The sequence below is a fragment of the Patella vulgata genome, chromosome 8 (genome assembly GCF_932274485.2).
Source record: "Patella vulgata chromosome 8, xgPatVulg1.2, whole genome shotgun sequence".
Classification (NCBI taxonomy): domain Eukaryota; kingdom Metazoa; phylum Mollusca; class Gastropoda; family Patellidae; genus Patella; species Patella vulgata.
Window position 1 is genome coordinate 33,350,573 of NC_065886.2, and position 23,394 is coordinate 33,373,966.

The 23,394-nt window shown below is 36.6% G+C and overlaps 1 protein-coding gene across 1 annotated transcript; it reads left to right on the forward strand.

Moving 5' to 3' along the window:
• The first annotated feature begins 10,752 nt into the window (after positions 1-10,752).
• LOC130014053 (putative ankyrin repeat protein RF_0381) lies at positions 10,753-17,061 on the forward strand. The gene is made up of 4 exons (XM_056102876.1): positions 10,753-10,759; positions 13,277-13,411; positions 13,790-13,922; positions 17,037-17,061. The coding sequence occupies exons 1-4, from the start codon at positions 10,753-10,755 to the stop codon at positions 17,059-17,061; spliced, it is 300 nt and encodes a 99-aa protein (XP_055958851.1).
• The last annotated feature ends 6,333 nt before the right edge of the window (positions 17,062-23,394 follow it).

Below are 23,394 nucleotides of genomic sequence, written 5' to 3' on the forward strand. Positions count from 1 at the left end.
CCCGGGTATCATTTTACCCTTATAATGGTCAGTCTGTGCCTTACTTAGTCTAACGATCATTTGGAATAAATCGATGAATGTGAACTTCATTTCATTTTGTCATTTGTTTCTTCGTCAGTTTTATTAGGTGACTTTAATAACACTTAAAAATCAAATATCCCCTACTGTTTTTGAATAGTATATATAGGTACATATTTTATTAATAATTGTTCATATAGTATATCTTACATTATACATTTATGTAGTAATAATATTCATTTGTCATATTAGTACAATCATTAAATAGTTATTTGGTAAAATACATTTCTAACATTAAAGATATCAACATTACATAAATATTTAAATCATTGGAATCATAATTATTAGGGTGCTATTAATTACATAACGTTATAATAATAAATTCTGTGTTAACATACATATTTATTTTATAATTAGGGTAGCTTTAAATTTCTCTTATAGGTGATAGGTTACATTGACATTGACCTACTTACTGTGACATTGACCTATTGACAGCCATTTTTTTATTTGTTTACATTCTACATAGTTCCATAACTTAACATTAGCAAAACACTTGCACTTAACTTTCTATTTCTTCTCAGCATTTCTTTCCTTGTAACTTGACTTTAATTATTAAAGGTAAACTGATTGCTCATGACTTGTTTGATTTTCATTTAACCTTATCGTTCCAGTATTTGATGACTGTTTTTTCTTGCATTTTCGTATTTTCATGTCTGAAGAGTTTTGAAAAGTTTCAGTTGGGTATTTTTTTTTGGACTTGGATTTTCGTTGTAAATTTTGATATATACTATTCAAAAAAAGTAGGGGATATTTGATTTTGGGGGCATAATACTAAACTATGCAAATGACTACGAAAAAAGTCACTATAGAACCTAACAGAAGAAACATTTCCAGTTACATGTGACGCCCAAACGCACCAATAGCTACCGCATGGAATGCAGGTGATGCTTGGGATCATCATGGGGGTCCAACCCAAGATTTGCACGACTCTGACTTTGAATGTTACAGTCATTGTGGCATTGAATTCCAGGGTGGAAACATCAGTTTAATTGTTTTAGTGACCAGAAAACAAATTTTGATATGCGTCGGCTTACCCAAAATGAAAGGTTACGTGCCCTTGGCATGCTACAGATCGGCACAACACAGGCGGTTGTGGCGCGGACGATGAATGTTTCTCAGTCTGTCATAAGCAGGCTATGGTCCAGATACCGTGATACACAATCTGTACAGGACAGACCACGCTCAGGTCGACCAAGGGCGACAACTCAAGCCCAGGATCGATTTATCCGTACCTTGGCCTTGAGAAATCGTGTCATCACAGCAAATCAGATCAGCGCTCGTCTTCAAACAGACACTGTTGTGAGAGTGAGTGGTCAGACGATTCGGAATCGACTGCATAGGGGTCACCTTCGCGCCCGACGTCCTCGCGTGATCCCTTGTTTGAGAGATCATCACATTCAGGCAAGACGTCGTTGGTGTAGGGATCGTCAACACTGGGATAATCGACGCTGGAGTAATGTGATGTTTTCAGATGAGTCAAGGTTCACTGTTGATTTTTTGGACAGACGTAGGAGGGTGTGGCGTCGTCGAAACGAGCGCTTCCAAGACGTTAACGTCATCAGACATGATCGATTTGGGGGTGGTTCTGTTATGGTGTGGGGAGGCATTACTGTTGCTGGAAGAACGGCTTTACATGTTGTTGCAGGGCGTGTTACAGGCCAGTACTACCGGGACAACATCTTGGCAGTCCATGTTGTGCCGTTCGCACGACGTCATGGCCGCCGTTTCATCTTCCAGGATGACAACGCAAGATGTCACAGGGCCAGGATCGTTACAGGTTACCTCTAACAACAGAACATCACCACATTACCTTGGCCAGCACTGAGTCCCGACCTCTCCCCCATCGAGCATGTCTGGGACATGCTTGGACAGAGGTTACGTCAACGTCAACAACGTCCTGCCAATGTCCAAGAACTTGCTGCTGCGTTGCAACAGGAATGGGACAATCTGGACCAAAATGACCTTAGACGTCTCATTAGGAGTATGCCACGTCGGATCAATGCTTGTTTGGCAAACAGAGGAGGATTTACCCGTTACTGACTTGGTTGTGATGCTGTGGTAACTTTGCTGTTTGACCCCGGGTATCATTTTACCCTTATAATGGTCAGTCTGTGCCTTACTTAGTCTAACGATCATTTGGAATAAATCGATGAATGTGAACTTCATTTCATTTTGTCATTTGTTTCTTCGTCAGTTTTATTAGGTGACTTTAATAACACTTAAAAATCAAATATCCCCTACTGTTTTTGAATAGTATATATAGGTACATATTTTATTAATAATTGTTCATATAGTATATCTTACATTATACATTTATGTAGTAATAATATTCATTTGTCATATTAGTACAATCATTAAATAGTTATTTGGTAAAATACATTTCTAACATTAAAGATATCAACATTACATAAATATTTAAATCATTGGAATCATAATTATTAGGGTGCTATTAATTACATAACGTTATAATAATAAATTCTGTGTTAACATACATATTTATTTTATAATTAGGGTAGCTTTAAATTTCTCTTATAGGTGATAGGTTACATTGACATTGACCTACTTACTGTGACATTGACCTATTGACAGCCATTTTTTTATTTGTTTACATTCTACATAGTTCCATAACTTAACATTAGCAAAACACTTGCACTTAACTTTCTATTTCTTCTCAGCATTTCTTTCCTTGTAACTTGACTTTAATTATTAAAGGTAAACTGATTGCTCATGACTTGTTTGATTTTCATTTAACCTTATCGTTCCAGTATTTGATGACTGTTTTTTCTTGCATTTTCGTATTTTCATGTCTGAAGAGTTTTGAAAAGTTTCAGTTGGGTATTTTTTTTTGGACTTGGATTTTCGTTGTAAATTTTGATATATACTATTCAAAAAAAGTAGGGGATATTTGATTTTGGGGGCATAATACTAAACTATGCAAATGACTACGAAAAAAGTCACTATAGAACCTAACAGAAGAAACATTTCCAGTTACATGTGACGCCCAAACGCACCAATAGCTACCGCATGGAATGCAGGTGATGCTTGGGATCATCATGGGGGTCCAACCCAAGATTTGCACGACTCTGACTTTGAATGTTACAGTCATTGTGGCATTGAATTCCAGGGTGGAAACATCAGTTTAATTGTTTTAGTGACCAGAAAACAAATTTTGATATGCGTCGGCTTACCCAAAATGAAAGGTTACGTGCCCTTGGCATGCTACAGATCGGCACAACACAGGCGGTTGTGGCGCGGACGATGAATGTTTCTCAGTCTGTCATAAGCAGGCTATGGTCCAGATACCGTGATACACAATCTGTACAGGACAGACCACGCTCAGGTCGACCAAGGGCGACAACTCAAGCCCAGGATCGATTTATCCGTACCTTGGCCTTGAGAAATCGTGTCATCACAGCAAATCAGATCAGCGCTCGTCTTCAAACAGACACTGTTGTGAGAGTGAGTGGTCAGACGATTCGGAATCGACTGCATAGGGGTCACCTTCGCGCCCGACGTCCTCGCGTGATCCCTTGTTTGAGAGATCATCACATTCAGGCAAGACGTCGTTGGTGTAGGGATCGTCAACACTGGGATAATCGACGCTGGAGTAATGTGATGTTTTCAGATGAGTCAAGGTTCACTGTTGATTTTTTGGACAGACGTAGGAGGGTGTGGCGTCGTCGAAACGAGCGCTTCCAAGACGTTAACGTCATCAGACATGATCGATTTGGGGGTGGTTCTGTTATGGTGTGGGGAGGCATTACTGTTGCTGGAAGAACGGCTTTACATGTTGTTGCAGGGCGTGTTACAGGCCAGTACTACCGGGACAACATCTTGGCAGTCCATGTTGTGCCGTTCGCACGACGTCATGGCCGCCGTTTCATCTTCCAGGATGACAACGCAAGATGTCACAGGGCCAGGATCGTTACAGGTTACCTCTAACAACAGAACATCACCACATTACCTTGGCCAGCACTGAGTCCCGACCTCTCCCCCATCGAGCATGTCTGGGACATGCTTGGACAGAGGTTACGTCAACGTCAACAACGTCCTGCCAATGTCCAAGAACTTGCTGCTGCGTTGCAACAGGAATGGGACAATCTGGACCAAAATGACCTTAGACGTCTCATTAGGAGTATGCCACGTCGGATCAATGCTTGTTTGGCAAACAGAGGAGGATTTACCCGTTACTGACTTGGTTGTGATGCTGTGGTAACTTTGCTGTTTGACCCCGGGTATCATTTTACCCTTATAATGGTCAGTCTGTGCCTTACTTAGTCTAACGATCATTTGGAATAAATCGATGAATGTGAACTTCATTTCATTTTGTCATTTGTTTCTTCGTCAGTTTCATTAGGTGACTTTAATAACACTTAAAAATCAAATATCCCCTACTTTTTTTGAATAGTATATATTGTTTTATCTGATTGATTTACTTCTTGGTTTATTATTAGATCATTTTACCAGGATATATTTTCTTATTGAACACCTGATACCACTCCACATGTAAAGAATTCGCATTTTCAACGGATCTAATGTCTTTTGTTGGTATGTCGCTCTTGTTTTTTTGTGTTTTTAAATTTGTAGGTAATACAATCTCGCCTGTTGCATTACACACCACGAAATCACGACAGTAATAACGTGCTCATACGACAAAATAGACTTGGGATATTAGAAGCTTTTGGCAAGCGGAATTTTCCCATCCGTATCACGTATCCGTATCGTATACGTGATACGTTGCGTCAATGTAGTTTTAGAGTTTTGGCAGATTTTCGTGTCGCGTACGTATGCGTTATCAGCTGAGCTTCGTTCTATTACAGCATGATGGCAGATATCTACCAACTTCACATGAGTACTGCCAAGTGCCTATTATAGCCGACAATTTCCCGGAGGGAATGAAGTCGCTCGACAGTCGCTGAGCTATTAAAAAAAAAATTAATGTCGAATCTTATTAAAAAATCTTTGACTTCGACTCGACTGCAATTTTTGGTTTCACTAATGTATCATTTCAGAAAGTTTATACCCCTTTACCACAGAATAAAATCATTTTCAGATATGCAAGGTTCCGCCTCCCCTAAATATAGCACGTAGATCAACCATCATGGTTAAAATCACATCAAATATACACCTTCGTGTTCTAGAATACACAAAGATCCATGAAAACTGTTCGTTACAACATTTCAGCGTCTAAAAGTAGCAAAAAAGACGGTAAAAGGACACAGCAATGTTATACGGACCTTTTTCCGTATGAAAGCTGTACGATACGTGCTGCCGTATCCGTGTGCCGTATCACGAATGAGAAATACACACACTTTGATTACGTCACACGCAAAATCCATACGGATACGCGATACGGACCAGAAATTTACGCTTGCCAAAAGTCTTTATTATGGCGTGATTGTTGTCGTAACGTCGTGTTATCGACTTGTCGCCTTAGTCCCTTTCTACAAGACACAAAAATACATAATTTTGCAAGCATTACAGCTCCCAACATTCAGTCAATCGTATTTTTTAGGCAGACGGGTTGAGGGGGGGGGGGGGAAATAAAGTGCCTGAAATCCGATGAGCTTTTGGTCGAGCCATCCGGCTTTGTTGCGACAGTTTTCGGGCATCGGTCGTTGTTTTTGGGTTTTTTTTCGGGAATGTAAATTTTTTTTAAATTGACTAAACTAATGGTTAAAAATGTAAAGTATTTAAATTCTGTTTAATGAACAGTGTCTAGCACCACTCTTGAATAGTATTGTTTTTTTCAGGAATCGTCATTAATTGTTTCATCATTTTTTGCTGTACTCACGAGCTGAAATAGCAGGCAAACGCGTTTGCGACCGTCTAATTTTCATAAATTAGTGTATGATTATCATCTGTCAGAAAAGTAGAGCGTTAGACCTCATTTCATTTGATTTCCACTGCAATGAGACGCCGAATCATATTGAATAAATGACATGTTCTATTTCGAGACCCGTCTTCATTAGCCAAGTCGGAGCAGAACAGTAGGACGTTAAACCCATTTCATTTCTTTTCAGAAAATCTTATTAATTTTCTACTGACAAAGGTTAGCGACTAAAATGTATATTAAGCACTGTCCAGATTCATGAGCCAAAGAAACCTATCGAATTTTCATTATTTCCTTTAAATCCCATTACCCTTGCACATTTTGTAGAATCTCGTCAAAGGTACAGTGACAGAAACATTCATCATGTGTGTATATGTGTTATTCTGTAACATTGTGTGAATGCTTTAATAGTGAAAGTCATCATCTGATCTTTCAATTGATGTTCTTTGATTCCATCACTGTGGTGAATAACAATTACTTGTTTATATAGGACTAAAACTAGTAATTATTTCCCTCTATTTCATGAAAGTGCGAGTGAAAAATAGACAATTTTTCCCTTAATTTTTTTCTCCCCTCATCCTGCATTTTTTGGGTTGACTTTTTGGTCTATAATTGGAGAAAAGGGATCAAATTTGCAATTTCATAGCAGTTTTGGGTAATACTGATGATATTACAGCGGAGGGATAGGGGATGTAAAGTGTCTTTCTGCAGAGCAATCATTGTGTCGGAAGTGAGATTTTTACCCTAGTCAACTTCAAATCCCCGTAGCAAAAAATCAAGCCCCTACAAAATTATGATGAGGAGATTGCCAAATGTGGTCCCCATTGTGCCTATAACGATTGGAACAAAGGGCTACAGGCTGTGATGCTACAGCCATTTAACATTGAAGTCAATGGGCAAATAATTGCTAGTCTGCGTCCTGATCAGGGCTGCCGACAACCAGTATCGCAGCGCAATTTGCGATACATATTTCGTCCGTTGCTAACCAAAAATTAAAATCTGACGTTTTTGATTCGCAGTTACTGCGAATCATTAATGTGCCTGTCATTTTGGATATTGTCACAAGAATAATCCACATTTTGAAGACTAGAAGGCTTTCTCAACACTTTCAACGTGTATAAAATGTTGAATAAAATTTTATAAACAAAACTGAATTCTCCGTGTGACATTTTCTTCTCGAACTACCCAGACACAATACTATATAACACAGGGACATAACTCTATGAATAGGGACGATTAAACCGGAAATAGGGAATCAAGTAGTCGCACTCACGTTGCGAGACATCAAGTAATTATATCATATTCATTTTGAAATAAATAACTCCAGTGTATCGCACGTATTGTAAATAAAATATAAAAAAATAAATACATGTTAACGTATTGTAAAATGATAAATCAAAGTAAAAATTCCCGTAAAATATTATTGTTTATATCGCGTGTGTCTAGTTAATCGAGGTGCGCCCGATTGAACAAAAATGGTAATACACGATAAAAAGCAGACGAGATCGTTTTCTAACGAAGATTTCTAACGTAACAAAAAAATAACAATTAAAATGAGTGGGTCTTCGGAAGTCACTGTCAAGAATTGGCTTCAGACATAAGACCTAACTAAATGTCTACATCACATTTACAAACTGTCACAAGTACTTGTGGCAGTGCTAAAAAAATCTAAGAATAGTCAGAATGGAATCTTATCATATTTGTTATGAATTAAAGTAATATCTAATTATTTACATTGAAACTGAAAAACTGCTAATCAATTTTTAAATTTGCTAATCAAATTTGGCAAAATTGGACTTTTTGATTAGCAGTGCTGCTAATCAACTGTGAAAAATTACCGACAGCCCTGGTCCTGATATAGAATAATTTACTTAAAGAGTTACTTCCCTTCTTTATATATAGAATGAATTCAGCGCGTCAAAGATATTACAAAATAAATGCAAACACCAGTCACCAACTCTATGTTTACCGTAAGATTGACAATAGGACAGATTGATAGTGAATTCACGGACGACTTAGCTGCTGTAGACGTGTGTTTTCTTGCCTAGTACCTATTTTATATACATCTAACCCTATTTTATCATCTTTAAATGTTTTATTTTTGTACTTTTCATGTATAGAATGAAACGAAGAAAAAGAAAGGGTCAAGTCAAAGATTTAAAACTGAAGTTAACATTGTTGTTGAGAGAATATTTATAGTGCATTAGAAAAACGCTTGCAAAATGCCATTTCGAACTGGAAAATTCCTAATGACCAATATAACAGGATACAGGATAATTATACTTATCTTATAGAGGATATTAAACATGACCCTGTTGGTCTTGCTCGTTTATTATTTCAAAAGTTGTCTTCGAAGATAATGATGTAGAAATAATAGAACGATCTGTCTTGGGTAGTAAATCAGATGCTGCCGCTAAACTATTGAAAATAGTTTTATACTCGGGTGACACAGCTTATGGAAAATTTATTGATGCATTAAAGGAAAATGGTTATTCCGCAGCTGTTAGACGATTAATATCAAGTTAGTTATGATATTATTATAATAAAATTGATTTGTTAAAAATGAAATGTCAATTCACAACACATACAGTTCAGACTAGAATCGTATTAGTTTATATAATTACAGTAAAAGTTTGTTATCTACAATAAATTTCAAGAAATATGACGAACGGTTGCTATTGTTATATAACGGTGATTTAAGTAAAAAGTCAGTGCTATGTTGATATAATAGTGCTTTTACATCTCCAATGCTGCGAATGCTGATTGTAACATCTAAATTGCACCAAGACAAATGTAAAAAAAAAATTGCAATACTAGCAAAAACAAAAAGTTTCTTTTTGTTCTGTGCAAAAAGAATTAGCTCTATTACATGGAGAGAGGGAGAGGGGGGAGAGATAGATAGATAAGAGGGAGAGAGAGATATATATAGAGAGAGGGGGTTTACCTCAACTCGACACACACTAGGCCATTTCGGGACTAACATATGGTTCAATTTTATTTCAATACTTCGCTTGCGCGTGGGGGTCTTTAGCAGTGGGAGGAAACCGGAGGACCTGGAGAAAACCCACGAGGTTGGACAGGTGACCCTACTCCTTTTCACTTACAACCGAGGATTCGAAACCACACCAGTTGACGCAATGACAGATACAACGCGGACGCGCTAACCATCGTGTCCATAATATTAGATATTTGGATCAAATACTTTCAGGCAAGATAACAAAATCAATATTGATTAAAATTTACCAATATGGAATTCTAATTCATATTTTTAATTTTGAATATTATTATGTGTTGATCGAATGGCTAGCTGTTGTGAGAACACTGAGAGACATAAACGACTCTGTAATAAGAGAAGAGGATAATCCAAGAATTTAACTGTCTTCGACATTTATTATAAATGGACAACGAGTAACGACAAACACAAACCACAAATGGACTCTCTATCAACCAAGTCACGTTACATACAAGGATCCTCAGAATACATTTTTACAATCTGATTGAAATACAGATCTATATTTCGTTTCATTTTTTATACTTTCGATTGCCTCCACTACATGAAGTGTACGCACACAAAGAACTTGCAACAACAGACCGTTTTATTGGCTAATCACTCATATCAACCAGAACGCGGGTTATATAACAACTCTTCCAAATCCTAGTCTAGTGAAGGCAAGTAAAACGAAATTTTAAACTATAAAAACGAAATGAAATGGGATCTATGTTTTAGTCAGATTGAGAATTATACGACTTTGGGTATTTTCTTGTGGATAAAATGATTTGAGAGAGGGATACCGGCAAACATTTCATACCGACCCTTGTCGTGGAAGAGTCCAATCTCCGTTTATTTGTTTATATTTCTTATCGCTGGGGGTTTTCTTACCAATTACAATGGAATATATTCTAATCGCAGGTTTTTGCGGAGATGGGCCAAACAGATCAGGTATTACTACAGATGAAACATTATTGACAGGGTTACAGGTATGTATTGAATGATGTCTCTATCGCAACATCGACCCCCCTCCATTATCTACCAGACCCTGGAATATTAAAAATCAGATAAATCATATCAAATATCGGTCAGTTCTGTTAACATGTAAATCGAATAGAAGTACATTGATTCATATTTTGCTTGTTATAGATGTGTAGCCCGTCCGTCAATGTAAAGGTGATTGCCCTGAACAAAATTTTTTGTTAATATAATTATTTTATACTAACAGGACAGCTGTCAAAGATTAAACCCGCCTCGGTTTGACGATTACTTCGGTAAGTAAATTAAATCTTTGTAATAATTATCATGGCCATATTTTAAATTGTGGAATCTACATAATTTGTAGTACATTTTTCATGCCTCACATAACATTTGATCAGGATGTGTTGCGCGGGTAGAGTTTATTTCCATTTTTGTAATATCCAAAAATTCCATCATTTAATACAAAACCAATTGGCGAAATATAAATTAAATGTCTTGTAAAAGATGGTCATTATTTACTTATTTATACAAAGGGACATAGTTTAGTAACGGAGAATGATGTTTTATTGCAGAAAGCTCTGAACGTTAAAATAGTACTCCTAATAATAAACTCGTAACATAACATTTAAATTTCTGTCGGTGCTGGCAGAACAGTAGGACGTTAAACCCCATTTCATTTCATTTCTGTCGATGCTGCAAATGGGAGTTTGCTCCCCTAGACATCCTTGCCAATTTCATGATTAAAAACTGCACCAACTCCAACCAAATAATCTAACAATGTCTTTGAGATATATGTACGCGTACACAGTCAATGTTAATATTCGCATCAATTTCAGGTAAAAGGGGTGTTGATAGTTCACGATTGCACACAATGAAAGGTAGGATTTACTAGAATTCAAAAGAAGAAAAAAACAATATATATGTTCAGACAAGTTAAAATGTATTCCAAAAAAAATAATTCTATTCCAATGATTAGCTTGCTCATATGCCAGGATACAGACCACCCCCCCCCCACACACACACACACACACACACACACACACACACACACACACACACACACACCCATGCTATTACAATGATATAATAGTTATAACCTAAAAAGAAAACAAGTTTTCACAACCATCTGATATCAACCGGTTGCCATACGCCTATATTTTGCAAGAGATGGTCGGAGGAATCAATAGGACTCATCAATAGGATAAAAAAAATTGTAGCCACTGTAAACGTGATAAAAGCTACAATGTTTAACAGATTTCGTTTTCAAATTTGTTTGAAGCATGAGAAGACGAACCTTGTCGATGATCAGCTTTCCGCGACCTCTGGCTCAGAAAATCTTGTAAACGCGATAGAGGCTATTGTTTTCAAATTTGTTTGAAGCATCAGAAGACGAACCCTGTCGACAATCAGCTTTCCGCGAGCTTTCGTTCAGGAAATCTTGTAAACGCGATAGGGCTATAAATTTTAACAAATTGTTTTCAAATTTGTTTGAAACATCCGAAGACGAAACTTGTTGATAATCAGCTTTCCGAGACCTTTCGTTTCGAAAACCTTGTGAATGCGATAGGAACTATAATATGTAACAGATTTTTTTTTTTCAAATTCGTTTGAAGCATGCGAAGACGGTCCCTGTCGATAATCAGCTTTCCGCAACCTTTCATTCCAGAGTTTTGCCCCATTAGCCGAAAAGTGTAATGGAGGCAGCTGTATTTAACAGATCTGTTTCAAATTTGTTGTGAACCATTGTGTAACTTATCATTTCAATAAACTAAAATGTTTGTCTTCAGGCGAAGCACTGACCAACCTTAATTATGTTAAAGAAAAGAAATATGTAAAGACTCGTGCTCTTAGTGAAGGTTTGAAGATACTGAAGAGTCATCACATCCTAGGAATTATGGGAGCGGCGGGAGATGGTAAATCGATTCTATCAATGATGATAGCCAATCAGTTCATTGAAGAACGTCCTGAATATAAACCATTATTGATTTATGGCATGGATGATTTAAAGGAAGTAAACTTTCTAGACGATAAGTATCTATGTATCATCGATGACATGTATGGTAAATTTAATAAATTACATGCACGTATTGATAAATGGCCCACCCATTTCGGTACTCTTCGCATTAACAAAGAAAGAGGCAATTTAGTTATCATTTATATAATGAGAGATTATATTTACCATTCTTCTAAATATCAATTAGACAAATATGATTTATTTTTGGATAATACTAAAAAGACAACTCAAATATTTCTTCATAAAAGCAACTTTTCTTTAAGCGCTGAAGAAAAAAGCAAATTTTTAGGTTTTTATAGAGTAACTTCTGATAAGATAATTTCCAAAATTTCTGACTGCTTCGGTTTTCTGGCAATTGTCAGTTTGTGTAGTAAGTTAATTAATGATAAAATACCGGAGGTTTTCGATAGTTCGCATGATTTTCTTATTTTGGAATTAGAAACGTTTTGGAAGGAAAATGAAGATATATATGCTACATTACTGCTAGTATTTTGTTTGCATGAAGTTTCAGAAAAAGACCTCAAACAGAGATCTTCCGCGATCGTCCAGTCATTAATTTCGACAATTAATCAAGACATATGCAAAGAATTTAAACTGAAAGATGTTAAGTGTAAACTCAATGAACTTTCAGATACATTCATCAAACACATTCAAGAAAATTATGTGAAAATATTTTCATTGCGAGACTTTGTTGAGGCTCCATTTTTACACCATCTTTCTGGTAAATGCATGGAAATGGCTTTACAATACTGTTCTTTTGAGCTTTTGATGGCACTGGTTAGAACAAACGACCAAGACGATCGATGCATTATAATCCGTGACAGCTATTACGATGACCTTTCAATGCGATGTATTAAAGAATTACAGGATAAGAATGCTGATATCTTCAGACATCCTGCTTTCACTGACTGTACATTTTTATAACATTTTCTTGATATGAATGATATAGCCAATTTTTTGCACGACACCATATTTATAAATTTGGGAGATATTCGTGAAATACAGGAAAGTGGCAATTTTCTTCATTACATCACATTTCATGGAGACATGAGATGTCTCGAAGCAGCCCTTTTTTATTTTCAAATTCGGCTACCCCAATTAGTTGAGGAAAAAACAGATATGGGATGGGATATCATCAGCCTCGCTGCTGTTTCCATGCATGACCCTATCGAAAAAACCAATCTTTTAAAAGAAAAGAAAATCGGAGACTTTTTGGCATTACCACATTTAGCGGTTTACTCAGATAAATTTGACACTGTTAAAAATATCAGTAATTTCACAAACTTCGACAAAAGCAAACTCGATACTAAGTCAAGAACAGTTCTTCACAATGCTTGTGATTCAAAGCACGACAATCGTCAAATAATTAATTTTCTGATAGATACGGCATTTGATGTAAATGCTAAAGATGAAAGTGGCAGTACGCCACTTCACCTGGCTGTTGCGCGAGGCAAATCACAGACTGTATCCAGTTTGATCAGCAGCGGCGCGGAGGTTAATGTGAAGGATAATACAGGCAGATTACCCATTCATAATATTAGTAGCTCTTTCGGCGGTAGAACGGATGTCGATGCAGCTCATATTCTACGTCAGTTAATCCAAGCCGGGTCACTATTACAAGAGGCTGATAACGTCGGTCGAATTCCAATATTAGAAATAATATCTAATGTTGACAAACAGTGTTTCGAAATACTAATTAAAATGGTGCCGTCTTTTGATACGCCGAACAAGTATATCCAGACCATAATTCTTGAAACAACAAAGTTACTTGATGGCTCGATGTTTAGATCTATTTTAAATAATGCGAATGAAATTAATATCAATCATTTTGATGAAAATATTTTATTCATGTGCTGTTCTTCTGTTGATAAAATGAGAATTTTACATGATAAAGGTATGGATTTCAATGTGGTAGATGACAATAATTGTAGTGTTCTACACCACAGTTGTAAACATGGTTCTATTGACACGGTCCGTTATTTGGTGAATGAAATAGGGTTAAACATAAATCAAAAAGACAAGAAAGGGCAAATTCCGGTATTTTATTCTGTGATGGCGAATATCGATACTGTCGAAAAACTCAAGTTTTTTTTGTCAAAAAGGTGTAGCTTACATGCTGTTGATGATAGAAACCGTAGTTTACTTCATGTTAGTTGTATAGTCGGTACACTTCAAACTGTGAAATATCTAATCAATGAAGTGGGACTAGATGTTGGTCACAGAGACGATGAAGGTATGACACCAATTAAGGCCTGTTCTAGGTCTAATATAACCCCCATCAAAAAAATGAAATTCCTGTCTTCAAGGGGTGTATATTTACATGCTGTAGACAACTATAATTCGAGTTTACTGCATGTTAGCTGTGGGTGGGGTACTATTGAAACGGTTGAATACTTGGTGAATGAAGTGGGGTTGGGTGTTAACCAAAAAGACAGTGAAGGTAGTACACCAGCTGCGTACTGTTCTATATCTAGCGTAAATCCAATCAGTAAACTAAAATTCTTATCTTCAAAAGGTGTAAGTTTACAAACTATAGACAACTATAATAGGGGTTTACTGCATACTAGTTGTCAAGATGGTACTTTTGAAACTGTTCAATATCTGGTGAATGAAGTAGGGATGGATGTCAGTCAGAAATACAATACATTTTTCACACAGGCAATATACTGCTCTGTTTCGATCACGAGTCCTGTAAAAAAACTTAAATTCCTGTCATCAAAAGGGGTAAGTTTACATGCTGTGGATAACAATGGTGTAAGTTTACTGGATCAAAGTTGTTTTAATGGTACCTTTGAAACTGTCGAATTTCTAGTGAATGAAGTAGGGTTAGGTGTTAATGAGTCGCTTTACAAGGATGATTCCCCATTATTACGGTGTTTGTTATCAAAGATTCAAAAGATGGAAAAGATCAGTTTTCTGATTTCAAAAGGTGCTAGGATAATAATTTGTCGACCATATAAAGATTCCTTTAAGGACGTGGACGACTATGGTAAATGTAGTTATCTATTACATCATAGCTGTTACCTGGGAATATTAGATACAATAAAGGTTTTAGTCAATGATGCAGGATACGATGTAAATTATACTGACGATGACAATATGACAGCTTTATTCTGGTGTTTTAAAACAAAGATTCAACAGGAAGAAAAGATCATGTTCCTTATATTTAAAGGCGCAAAAATTACAATATGTCGACCTTATAAAGGCTTCTATGATATTCTGAGAGAGGGAGGGAGAGTTTCTGTTTCCTTCACATGTGAGTTGTTTAGTACAGTTACAGAAGTTGTATAACAACTTCAACATCAAAGTTCCATAGAGTTAATGTATAGTAAAGTTACTACATGTAAGTTCTATAGAGTTTTATAGTACAGTTACTACATGTAAGTTCTATAGAGTTTTATAGTACATGTACAGTTACTACATGTAAGTTCTATAGAGTTGTATAGTACATTTACATTTACTACATTTAAGTTCTATAGAGCTATGTAGTATAGTTACTACACATTTCTAAATTTGTTAAATGCATAGGTCGGTACATCTTCAGTAGAAGGCTTGATCTTATCAAGGCCTTCACGTAATACCCCGCATATTTCGGCTCTAATTTTGATTGGTACTGACCCAGCTTGGGGGCCTGTCAGATTTCTTAATCATCGCAAATACCAAGTCGCGCGCTTTGCAGCTAAAATGTCTACCCGTGATAATCAGGTTTCAAAGTTCAAGGTTCGTTCAATGCCAAGGTCGACATGTTTGATTTGAGTGTGTTTGTGTCACAACCTCTGATTGGACGCTACTGTTCACGTGTGTGTCGGAAAGGGGGATAACGTAGCTTTTAGTCCGGGAATTGCAAAGCACTTTAGCAACGTGTAGATGTTGTAAAACTCGCGGTCGTTGCTTCAGGAACATGAGGTCGGTGGGGATGTGGGTGTTCAACTTACAAGTCGGCGAGGTGTCGCGACAGACGCGGATGATTTCAAGCAAATTAACAATGGCGAATCACTACGTATGTCATACGATCGAAACCATCGCTTCACGTTTCCTGATATCACTTCGCTTTTGAGAAGGTACCTTTTAATATTTAACAAGTTATCAGTTCATACAGGTAGCAAATTATTAAGTTCATATAGGTAGCAAGTTATCAGTAGTTCATACAGGTAGCAAGTTATCAGTAGTTCATACAGGTAGTAAGTTATCAGTAGTTAATGTAGGTAGCAAGTTATCAGTTCATATAGGAAGCAAATTATTAAGTTCAAATAGGTAGCAAGTTATCAGTAGTTCAGATAGGTAGCAACTTACCAGTATTGACGGGCGACGTGGACATAGCCATTAAGGTGCCCCATGCAGCCAAAAGTTTAACTCACTACAGCGATTATGCACGCTCCAGTGACGAGTCCCGAACTGATTTCTGGCTCGCACGAGAATATTCAGCATTATATTCTATGAGGCAATAAATAGCCATCGCACGTAAAATTTTCAACACATCTATCAACTATTGAAGCCGTAAAAATCCATTGTTAACGATTCTGAATAATAGTAATATTGAGCTGTTTAGTTGTTACAGCAGCTTTAGAAAGTAAAGTTCATTTTGTTTTTTAATTTGCTTTATTATGAACTATACCGTTATGGGCGCCGTCCTCTGGTTTTAGTAAAATTAATATCCCCGAAGCTAGTAGTATTTTCCTTTTGCTTTTACAGGGTTCTCAAAACAAACGTTGAGTTACCTAACGTGTGTGTTTCTAAATTAGATTTATTGATCTAGCTTTCTGTAATATTTCGTAGAAAATTGTCTTGATTATCCCGGCCTGTCAATCAGCGGAGAACGGTCGGTAAACTGGTTAAGAGGAACTAATTTCAAACCAAGGGCACGTAACCTATTTTGCACTCAAAACTGCCCGATTGTAATCTCGTCGCTTTGTAAACTTTTTCAATCATTTTTTTAAAGATTTATTGATGTTAAATGGTTATAACTTATTAAATACAACACGACCGTTTATTTGGGGATTATAAATGTGAGAAAGTAAGTAAAAATCTTGTTTTGTGGTATAATTGTCGAAATATTTGGAGATATTGATTTATGGTGGGGCACCCTAATATAGGAAGATGATAGCATTCGCATAGATTGTTGTTAAATTTAATTTAAACAGAACTAAAGCTAATATTGATACCTAATTCATTTGACACAAATGTCTAACATAGAAGTTATCACGTGACGACCGAGTGAAATTCCACCGCGATAATGTGACGATATAATGGGAATACATGGTGACGAAAATAGAATTCAGAGGCCTGGTTGAAGACTATTATTCTAGTGAATTGTTTGTGACAAAAGGGGCATGGGATTGCTACGACCCAGTACCCAACCATCATTTAAAACAATATATTAATCAAAATATATAATCTCTCATTTTTTATCATAATCTAAGTTTCTCTGTGCGACAAATATCTCCATTTCTTCCTCCCATATTATTATCATGTATTTCTGTCAAACAGTCAATCCTTCATATGTACATTTATATCTTAATATAATATCATGCATTTTATATAACCAGCCATTTCATCTTTTAATATAGTATCATGTATTTTATTTGAACTGGCCTCTTCGTCTCTTAACATAATATCATTTGTTTTGTTTAACCAGTCATTTCATCTGCCCAAAAATTCATTATTTCTTGTTTATTACAAGCGATGAAATCAAATTTCAATTCAACATATCTTTGTAAATACTGAAGGGAATTTAACCATTTTTAGACAAATATTCCTATTATAGATTTATCTTTTACATTATAGCTGTTTTCATATCGCTATTAAATGACGCAATGAGACTTTAATATATTTTATCATATATTTTATCATATATCTAAGAATAATTAGACTATTAATATAATATATTATGTCTTAAGAATAACCTCACTATTAATATTGTATCATATTAAATATTCGAAATGGTTATTTTTAAATTTGTTGTATTGCACATTACATCATCTATAAATCTATATATTACATTAAATATATTCTCACATCCGTAGATTGTTTGACAAAACATAATACCACACCCATAGATTGTTTATACTTTAAATATATTATATTATACAACATCCATTGATTGTTTGTACATTAAATATATTCTAGTATACCAGATCTATAGATTGTTTATACATTAATATATTATATTATACTACATCCATCGATTGTTATTACATCTATACTAATATTTGTGACTGTCGTTTGTCTGTCTGTCTGTCTGTCTGTCTGTTCGGGGTTGGCGGCTACACTAGGTCTGCCCCGAGTCTGAAATTTGGGATATACGGGTAGCTCGGACCGGGGAGTAACATAGGCCAGGTGGCGTTAGTCTACCACTTCCGGTTTCGGGGTTATGACCCCCGAGCGAAGCCGGGCATTCTGCTAGTTAAATATATTCTATAATGCCACATCCGTAGATTGTTTGACAAAACATAATACTACATCCATAGATTGTTTATACATTATACCACATCCATATATTGTTTATACATTAAATATATACTGTTATACCACATCCATTGACTGTTTATACATTAAATATATTCTCCATAGATTGTTCATAAATTAAAGATACATTATGGAAGATAAGATAAAGAGCTGGCAGTTCTCACGATAATAGTTAAAAACTAGTTATATTGATCCACTATGAACCGAGAATTAAGGGATTGAAATTTCGGCCTAGCCTCGATCATCATTACTAAAGTCTGTACGATAAAATAACATAGTCTCGATCATACATTTCATGATTAAATTATGAATGAAAGTCGAGCAGCAAATGGGACTTGATTAGGGTCTGGATAAGTTAATTAAAATCTAATTAATAATTTAGATAACATTTTAGGCCTAAAGAAAGACCTGCAATTAACAGATTTAGCTCTTGCATAATGTATGTTTAGATATATTCTATTATACCACATCCATTGATTTTTTGTACATTAAATATATTCTAATATACCAGATCCTTAGATTGTTTGTCCATTAAATATATACCAGTATACCAGATCCACAAATTGTCCATACATTAAAGATGCATTATCTAACAATCAGATACATAACTGGTCGTTCTTGTTATAATAGTTCAAAAATAGATAATGAAAAATGAATATACTGATAATTTCAGTCAAATTTCTCTATTCTGAACAAAGTTATCAGTCTTTGAAGTTTTGACATAATATACTATTCAAAAAAAGTAGGGGATATTTGATTTTTAAGTGTTATTAAAGTCACCTAATGAAACTGACGAAGAAACAAATGACAAAATGAAATGAAGTTCACATTCATCGATTTATTCCAAATGATCGTTAGACTAAGTAAGGCACAGACTGACCATTATAAGGGTAAAATGATACCCGGGGTCAAACAGCAAAGTTACCACAGCATCACAACCAAGTCAGTAACGGGTAAATCCTCCTCTGTTTGCCAAACAAGCATTGATCCGACGTGGCATACTCCTAATGAGACGTCTAAGGTCATTTTGGTCCAGACTGTCCCATTCCTGTTGCAACGCAGCAGCAAGTTCTTGGACATTGGCAGGACGTTGTTGACGTTGACGTAACCTCTGTCCAAGCATGTCCCAGACATGCTCGATGGGGGAGAGGTCGGGACTCAGTGCTGGCCAAGGTAATGTGGTGATGTTCTGTTGTTGGAGGTAACCTGTAACGATCCTGGCCCTGTGACATCTTGCGTTGTCATCCTGGAAGATGAAACGGCGGCCATGACGTCGTGCGAACGGCACAACATGGACTGCCAAGATGTTGTCCCGGTAGTACTGGCCTGTAACACGCCCTGCAACAACATGTAAAGCCGTTCTTCCAGCAACAGTGATGCCTCCCCACACCATAACAGAACCACCCCCAAATCGATCATGTCTGATGACGTTAACGTCTTGGAAGCGCTCGTTTCGACGACGCCACACCCTCCTACGTCTGTCCAAAAAATCAACAGTGAACCTTGACTCATCTGAAAACATCACATTGCTCCCGCGTCGATTATCCCAGTGTTGACGATCCCTACACCAACGACGTCTTGCCTGAATGTGATGATCTCTCAAACAAGGGATCACGCGAGGACGTCGGGCGCGAAGGTGACCCCTATGCAGTCGATTCCGAATCGTCTGGCCACTCACTCTCACACCAGTGTCTGTTTGAAGACGAGCGCTGATCTGATTTGCTGTGATGACACGATTTCTCAAGGCCAAGGTACGGATAAATCGATCCTGGGCTTGAGTTGTCGCCCTTGGTCGACCTGAGCGTGGTCTGTCCTGTACAGATTGTGTATCACGGTATCTGGACCATAGCCTGCTTATGACAGACTGAGAAACATTCATCGTCCGCGCCACAACCGCCTGTGTTGTGCCGATCTGTAGCATGCCAAGGGCACGTAACCTTTCATTTTGGGTAAGCCGACGCATATCAAAATTTGTTTTCTGGTCACTAAAACAATTAAACTGATGTTTCCACCCTGGAATTCAATGCCACAATGACTGTAACATTCAAAGTCAGAGTCGTGCAAATCTTGGGTTGGACCCCCATGATGATCCCAAGCATCACCTGCATTCCATGCGGTAGCTATTGGTGCGTTTGGGCGTCACATGTAACTGGAAATGTTTCTTCTGTTAGGTTCTATAGTGACTTTTTTCGTAGTCATTTGCATATTTTAGTATTATGCCCCCAAAATCAAATATCCCCTACTTTTTTTGAATAGTATATATCGAAGATTGTTTATTATTATGCATCGGTATTGGATTATCAATTTTATCGTTACATATTAAATCCTTGATAATGGTTTTATCCATTTAAATCTTGGTCACCCAATCGCGCACCAAAATCTAACTCATTCAAGATAGTTTGATCCTTAGCATATTTATAAAGTTTCATCTGGAGGATAAAAAAACTTCATAGGTATTTCACATTTTGCGTAAAATGCAGGGACTATAACACTAGATAGAGGGTCTGATAGAAAGTAAGATTTGCAAACATTGGTTAGATCTTAATTTGAAAAAAAATCAACCTTTACTTTCTCAATTAAAAACACCTGGAACTTCAACCTTAGATTAATCTGATTATCACCCAAAAATACATTCTACAGTAGATATCGCTTGTGTGATAAATTTCATAATCTACTGCGATATCTCCTAAGGATATGAATTTGATTGGTCAATAAAAAGGAACTACTTTTTTTATTTTCAAAGAACAGTTCATTTTTTATTAAAAGTAACTTCTTTCTTATTAAAAAGGAACTATTTTAATTTAATTGGCCGTGATAGAAACACTGGGTCAATATAACACATGGAAAAACAAATACCGTGACCATCAGACGCCAAAATATTTGTTTTTGATATAGTATAGATATTTTTGTTATTCAAATTAATTGTTTTAAATTTAATATGGCAGTTAGAAGTATCTCTCATCTTTATTATTATCTTACAACGTGACCACAGTTCAGTAGGCCACATTATTCTACATAATATAGTATACGTATATCACTTATGTTACACAATTTATTAAATAATACCTATGAAATGTTAAGGTCAATCTTTGTACATCTATCTATAATCCCCTTGACATGATTAACTTCGTTCCAAGTAAACTTCTGAATTGATGATAAGGTTTGCTTTATATACGACAGAAGACATTAGGCCACATTATTTTACATAATATAGTATACGTATATCACTTATGTTACACAATTCATTAAATAATACCTATGAAATGTTAAGGTCAATCTTTGTACATCTATCTATACTTGGCCCTCTTGGCAAGAGAAAATGTATAGTCATTCGGATTGGTAAAACAACCGAGGTTCTGTGAACACATTGGTGTGCACGTAAAAGAACCCTTGACAGTAGGTTCGAAATAAGAGTAGGCCGTAGCGCCGCTGTGTGGGCTAAATTTCACTCCTAGCACACTGTATGGCGTTAGCCCAGTCCGTGCCGTAGGACGTTAAACCCGATTTCATTTCATTTCATTTTTAATAGCCAAGATTCTTTATGACTTGCTTACTGCTAATATTTTACCTCTCTTAGCGACCTACTCCGTTTTGAGCAAAAGCTTCGAGGATATTTCTTTGGGTCACCATGTACATATTAAACCCATGTTAATCCGCGGATACCCTTTGTAATAACAATAATGTGTATATTTATCCGCACCAGTAAGTGTTGTACTTAAAGAGTGGTCCAGTTATTAATCTGGTCGAAAATAAGCAGGTAAGCCTAAATTACCCCCCCCCCCCCCCAACACACACACCACCATCACCACCCACTTTATCAGAAGAGAGGAATGAGATTTAACACTATGCAATTTTATTCCAATAATTCACCTTAGCGTAGGGGTCTTTAGAAATAGGAGGACCCGGAGAAAACCCACGAGGCACTTGACATACGACTAGAAAGAGCCCCAACCCATGCTGTGTAAAGGCGTCCACCATCCAACCGGTACTTATTTACAGCTGGGAACACTGGACTACAGGAATGACAATCAGCTGTAAATATTCGCTTTGCTGCTACTATCATTGAGAGGGATGACATTGGGACTAGTTAATTAGCTCTCATTTCTTTTATCTTGTGCAAATTAAATTCTAAAATGAGTAAAAGGCATCAATTCTACACGGACCAGTTTGTGCTACTACGTCTGATGTAAACAATGCATCGTATGGTGACCTATACTGCACGTGAACTTAAAGGTCAGTCATCTTGTACAGAGTTAAAAGAAGGCTTTTGCATTACCTCTCTGAAACAGATTGAAGTCAGGTCACAAAACCCACTCTCTAGATTTCTAGATGCTCTATAAATATATTATTTTTTACATTTTCTCAAAATTATAATTGTGCGATGCAAGCCGAAACAACACAGCTCCCATGTTCCTGAAGCAACGACCTCGAGTTCTGATTTAAATTAACATCAAGCGTTCTATTGAAGATGCTCAGTCCCATGAAAACTAAATCTAAATATCACTGAATACGAATAAATAATAAACTATGTATGATATATAATTATGTTTATTACATTTAATGACACCATTGCAGAGGTCAGATCAAAATTAAAATCCCCAAAATATCTGATACATTACATAATAGAGAATATTATATACCGTGGTTTGTAAATCCAAATAAATTTAGCACTGATTAAGCCGTGGAAAATTTGATATGCAATTGACGCACACTGACATTAATATATTAGGATGCAGTTTGATGATTTTTATACAACCAGGTCTTCCCACCAGCCGAGTGAAATGAAAGGAAATGGGGTTTAACGTCGTACTGTTCTGGGCTAATGAAGATTGGCATATTATGGCACACAGTGTACTATGAGAGGAATTTTGCCCGGTACACGTCAACCTGTACACGGGACCTCCGTTTTTTACCTATTCGAACGACTAGACACTGTCCTTGCCAGGCCATCCATCCTGCACCCACTGACAAGAGGAAACAACGCTGGAAAATTCCGGCGAACTTTCTCGACGAGCACCAGGGTCGAACCCCGGA